The 6,218-nt window shown below is 37.5% G+C and overlaps 1 protein-coding gene across 3 annotated transcripts in view; it reads left to right on the plus strand.

Annotated features, from left to right (window-relative positions):
* Positions 1–5,216, plus strand: part of cadm2b (cell adhesion molecule 2b) — a 137,995-nt gene extending 132,779 nt beyond the window's left edge. For 2 of the 3 annotated variants that reach the window (XM_069707386.1, XM_069707388.1), the window contains 3 exons: positions 1,120–1,146; positions 3,029–3,151; positions 3,263–5,216. In XM_069707386.1, the coding sequence (XP_069563487.1) occupies positions 1,120–1,146; positions 3,029–3,151; positions 3,263–3,381 (269 nt within the window). In that variant the 3' untranslated portion in view covers positions 3,382–5,216. The remainder of the gene's footprint in view (positions 1–1,119; positions 1,147–3,028; positions 3,152–3,262) is intronic. The other variant, XM_069707387.1, reaches the window with a different exon arrangement.
* Positions 5,217–6,218: the final 1,002 nt, after the last annotated feature.

The raw sequence follows: 6,218 nt of genomic DNA on the forward strand, positions 1-6,218 counted from the left end.
TTATGCAGGTATATTTCGATAATCAAGACTCACACCTTAAAGGTGCCCTTTGACATTTTCTTATAAACAAACAAAAGTTATGTTTATATTCAGTGTTTCCCACTGAAATGCATTATGTGTGTCCTCAAAGTATAGCTGACGTGGTAAATGCATTTTCTACCTAATTAAAAAATATTTGCAAAGGTTTCTCTTTTAACATTTCAAGTTGTCACCCATGTTTACCAGCTTGCAGTCCTATTGACTGCCTTTGCAAGCGCAAGTGTTGATTATGAAAACAGCTGGCAGCAGGAATGTGTATCACATAGACCGCATGCGAATGCATGTAGATATTTGTGCACGTGCAGAACTCATTCATGAAAACAAAAACAGCGCACCGTAGCAGTACTGGTGGTGAAATGTGTAAGAACTTGGCCGCACACAATAATGCAGGAAAAAAATATGTAATTAAAGTGATGACTTTATTTGGGCTTATTTTCACACTTCTAAAAATCCTTTATCATAGATTGCCTGCTTTATGGTGTTAAATATTCAGATGCAGGTGAACGATACATCACCTAATTCCAGTGTTTTGAGGTCGATTCAAGAGATGGTATTTTTTCAATATTAAAGGATCAGTCAACGTAAAGTACAACAAATATATTTTCTCATTTATTTGTAGTGTTACAGGCATACAGATATTTTTTGTTTTATTTCCCCAGATTTTGACACGTTTGTGTCCAGTGAATTATTAAACAGATATTAATTTGGGCAAATACCAAAACTATTTGCAGGCTTACATTCAGCTTCGGGAAAGGGATCAAATATTTATATTTATAATATTCAACCGACCCATTAAGGATGTGCATTTTACACACATGTAAAAACTGTATATGCGACTTTGTTCCTCATCTTGTCTCTGTCGGTGTATCTTGTGCTGCTTTCCCAGTGAACATTTCCAGAAAGTCCAGTTCAGCATGCGTTTGGCTCAGACAGAAAGCTTCTGCACTCTGTCAAAGTAAAAACTAAGACCATGCTGATCTCTTGTGTTTTCTTTTGAATTTTGTGGTCACCTTTTTTCATCATGGTGTTGTTCCCCTCGTCTTCCCTTACTGCTGTCACTGTCTACAACCATGGTAACAGCCAAAGACTATCCAGGGCCTACAACAGGTAAATATCCCAGTAGATGGTCATTGCAAGCCAAGATCCAGAGTGTGTGATGCTGGATATGGCTCTGGGTCAGGACACATCACGACCTCACCCAGCATGAGCCAAATCATCACCATGCATGGATGCTCACTCTGCTGACGCCAGTCACTTTCTCTCAAGCCATGTCACAGCCTGCATATGTTATCACACAATATGGTTCTATTTTGGTTTGTCTTTGCACAATGAAGTAGATGGTTCCATCTGAGCGGAACAGGGCTTCGATTTGTGCCAGTGTTGACTGTATGTATATTATCATGTGATTACAGCAAATGGAAACAAAAGTCCAAAATTCTTTGTGGGAACTCTTAATCTTTCAAAGATCTGATCTGATCCCATAGTTCTTGAAAAATATTATATTATATATATTATTTTTTCTAGGTCTAATCGATGTGCATAGCATGTGGTTGCAGTAGTGTAGCTATATGTGGTATATCTTTGTGAGATCAATGTTTATAGCTGCGGTTGTGTGTATGCTGGACAGGATGGAATCATGGGAGTCCATACCAGATCAGACAAAATACAGAAAACTGAATCTCCGATGTCCTGGTGTGCTGCTGAAATGCTTTCCTTCTTTGGCTCTGTGTGATGTATTTTAAATGTCAGCTTATCATTTCTAGACAGTTGTTCTAATGTTTGCAGCCATCTTGATATGACTTTACTCCAGGATTGACATAAGAATAGTCATTGAATGTACATGTAAATTAAAGCTACAGAATCTGGTTGGACAAGTAGGAATATGTATTGGTCATGTAATTATGTTTTCAGTAGCCACTTGTGTTTTCATTAGTGTTAAAACATTCGTAACAAGTTGTGTTAAGATGACAAGCTCAGTTGCCATGCAGCAATTTAGTGTGTCTTATTCTTGTGTGCACCCACAAAGTGTGGTAGATAATTTGATTATGCTGCTTGCTGACAGTGGAGTCCCCTGCACAGATCATTATATCCATCAACATGCAATCAAAATTGAGTTAATTCAACTGGTACCAGAACAGTTATTGCTTCAAAGTCTGAAGCGCCTGCTTGTGAGTCCCTGATAAGAATCGTGGTGGTTCCAGTCTGCATGGAGTTAAATAAACTGCATGTTACACAACTTCATCTTTTTGTTATTTTTAACATCCCACACTTTGGGACACTGAATATGAGAGTTGCATCCTGTTAACAGAGGAGTATAACGAGGTTTGTAGAAACATTCCCGCCGTCATTTCCCAGGGTCACTTTGCAAAACAGAGCACAAGCCATAGCCATTCATCAGCTTGAGATAATGAGAGCACACAAGGTGCAGGGTAAAGACACAGCTACTCACAGTTTATTACAGGACAGACACAAAGGCACGAAACTGCCCCGGGAAACCCTCAGCTCGCTCTCTGCCCAGAGGAGGCTTCGTGTTAAATAACACTTTATTTAAAAAACATGATCCTGAGCAGCAGAATGTGGCAGCAAACAAGGAGAAGCATAAAAGATAGTGTCGAGGCTCTGGCAAAAACACTAAAACATCTCTCAGAGCTCCGTTTTCTTGTAGCACATTCTTGTTGCTAATGTTAGGTTTTTGAATTGTGCAGTGATTTGATGTATTTTCTGTGATTACTCCTTTTATACCACAGTGTGGCTCTTCAAAGCAGCAATGTCAGGGTGCTCTAAATACGACACAGTCTTGTTTGGGACTGTTGTGCAATGTGCAAAAGCTACATCTGAATTTCTTTCCCAGGATAATTGCAGGAGCAAAATATTTCCAATGCTGTTTAATGAATGTGTACAGCTGCGAGAGATGGAGGCAAAACATCCTGCTGTTTTTGTTGATATTCCTCCATTTTCCCTCCTCCTCTCTCTCTGTGTCTTATTTCAGATCCGAACGCTTTAGGACAACATGGACCTGACCACGCTTTAATCGGCGGCGTCGTTGCAGTCGTGGTCTTCATCACCTTGTGTTTGATAATAGTTCTTGGAAGATATCTGGCCAGACATAAAGGTAACTTGAAGTTAGTCCTCTGACTAATACAACTGCTTACTTTGGAGCACATGGATATGTTTTGTATTTTTCACAAGTTAAAAACTGTGCTTTGGCTTTGTGCATCTACAGGGACGTATTTAACACATGAGGCCAAAGGAGCAGAGGACGCCCCCGACGCTGACACAGCTATCATCAATGCTGAGGGAAACCATGTGCATGCAGAGGAGAAGAAAGAGTACTTCATTTAGACTTCTTGGACTCTTTTCCTTGGTTTCATGAAAACTTTCGACAGCAGACATTCAACTTTAAGCTGCCTCAGCCTCACCTCATGATCTGTTTTATTTAACTTACGATTCTTTTGTCTTTTCCAGGAAGCTCATGCTTGGATATGCTTGTTTTCAAAGCATTCTCTGACACAATAGCCTTCTCCTTTTGTAATCAATATAAACCAATTGGATTATTTCCATTTCAGTTTTACGGTGCCTAAATGCTGTACATTTTTCTGCATTGCTTTTGTTGCCTGCATTATCCTCTTTCTCGACTGTCTTTTACTTTTCCTATTGTGTAATGTTTTGCCGCTTTTTAAAGAAAAATTTGATGCAGCAACAAATGTGCTCTAACTCAAGTCTTAGCTTTTCTAACTCTTTTACTTCAAGAGCTGAATATGTTAAAATATTCTGCTCAAACATGATCATCAGAGGAATCTTGTTAGGATTTAAACAACTTTCTTGGATGTTGCCCGGAGTTTACCCCAACACAGCCATACTGAACAGGTTTAGAACATCATTAAACAGACCAAACACTTTGACAAAACAAAATGTAGAAGCACAATCTATGTGATTGTCTCTAGATGAAATTCTCTCCATCTTAGCACCATCCGTATATTCTTGCACTGATTTTATTTATTTTTTTCAGCTTTTTGCTTGCACTGTTGATTTGTACAAACAGAGAACAAGTTAGAAATTTAAAGCACAAAGTCTGAGGACTAACACGAAGGGAAAACACATCAACTGTTTATTGTCTCAGGATTCAATATGAGTCTAGATGGGGAGATGGTGTCAGACACATGATGAAGATTTCAGTTCACTTAAAGTTATCTTAATGGATGAGGAACTTTAATTTTATTTGGCCATTTGATGTAAGATCCAAACAGTATGAATGGAACCTTGCGCGGGTTCATTATTTATGTTGAATTTTATTGAACAACTATGCTTAATGTGTGGATATAGCTGTAAAATACTTTGCTAACGTGAATATTGGTGAACGATATTGTTGAATCTTGGGATCCCTGATACATTACAATTTGTATATTAGCATATACAGTAGTCAACGTGTTCCACAAGTCATTCTTTTTTTCCCCATTTATCAAACAAGAGTATGTTTTGCCAGAGGGCATGTAATTAATAAGTATTCAGTTTTAGGTAAAGGAAGAAAAACACTGGTTAGAGTTTATAATTTCAGGCCATATCAGTTTCCGTCACTTTGATGAGAGTGTTTTCACACTTTTGAAGATTTTTTTTCACACAGGGATTCTAATGAATTGTTTAAAATGTAAAAAAAAAAAAAAAGAAATAAGTCTGTTCAAAATATATGTATTTATTATGACTTATTGACATTTATTGATACTATATTGATTGATATTATTGCTGTCATTACTAAAGTAGTTGTCTGACATTAACATTTTCTCTTTTTCTTTTTTTCTTTTTGGTAAATTTCTTTCGTAAAAAACAGTACAACGATCACCGTTATGGCCTTTGAGTTTGCTGCAAACAGTACAAATGACATGATGAGGCATTGGTGAATCAGACATCTCCTCAGTGTTATAATCAACGTATCAAAGACATTGAACCCCATTGCCAATGCTCATACATGTTATTTTGTTAGTTCAGTATGATGCTATAAATAACTCATTTTGTACAAAGATCTAATCGCTGTAATTAATTTGCTTTTTATGGGGGATGTGTGAGGTTTGCTTTTTCTCAGTATTGAATATTCCGTTTTCAACTTTGCCACTGTAAAAAAAAGAAAAGAAAAAAAGAGAGACAAAGTGCGGATTAAAACATGAACTACATGAAAACTGCCATTTTGTTGTGACTAGGTTTGTACTTTGAAATGAACTCAAGATATGGCTTTTGTCTGCAGTCACAATTTGAGCAGTCCACGTACAGTATCCACAGAAAGGAGCGCATGTTGATGGACAGCGCTGTGACCCAAACCCACTGCAATTGTTATTCGCTGCAACTATGAAGTATTACTCAGCCTTTAGTATTAATAATATATGCAAAGTGTCTAACTTGTAGAAAGATTAAAAAACCATGAAGCTCCTCTGGATGATTGCCCGAGGCTCTCAGTTATGCTCATGATTTGTGCATTAAGATGAAGACTTAAGTCTCCCTGAATTCCTCCCTGTCTCGCTAGAGCTAAGTTCGATATGCTTGAAGTGGCTTCATGAAACCACTCGCAGATGTCAACACAGCAGCCTGCTGTTACCCTTGTCTCAACGAAGTAGACAGACAAAGTAGGCTGGGTGAGGAAAGCTGGAGGCAAACCACTTTGTGATATGACCTCATGATCAAAGATGTTGGGATGCAGTTTGATTGCTTTTAAAACGGAGTGAAATTATAACACCTAAGATTAAACTTTATTGATCACTGGAGTTAAATTCACTGGAAAAGAAAACGGTAATGGAAACTGGCAAAAAAGACAAATGGGACAGGCAGAGCAAAAAAGAATAAAGCAGTCAAATTGAGTAGAGATTGTTGTGAGGGTAAAATACATGCTGAGTATGTGTGCACATAAATCACAGATATATTAATTGGTACAGTCATTGCTAGAGTTCATGTCTTCTTACTATAACTTTTCCCCACAGGATAATAGATGATTAGCATGCATAAAGATGCAGTCTACATAAAATCAAATATGAGGGACATAAGGTTTGTAAATGTGCATTTTATCCATATTTATTTAGACAAAGCCAAATGTATGTGCATAAGGTGCAATGGTCTATGTCTTGCATCATAAAAATGGCACTTTATTAACCTTACATTTGACTGAAGCCAGTAAACCATTCCAATTTAGCAAAATA

This window comes from Brachyistius frenatus, unplaced genomic scaffold, assembly GCF_029030835.1.
Source record: "Brachyistius frenatus isolate BFR_SWC_R1_liver_20210118 unplaced genomic scaffold, ASM2903083v1 Contig_68, whole genome shotgun sequence".
Classification (NCBI taxonomy): domain Eukaryota; kingdom Metazoa; phylum Chordata; class Actinopteri; family Embiotocidae; genus Brachyistius; species Brachyistius frenatus.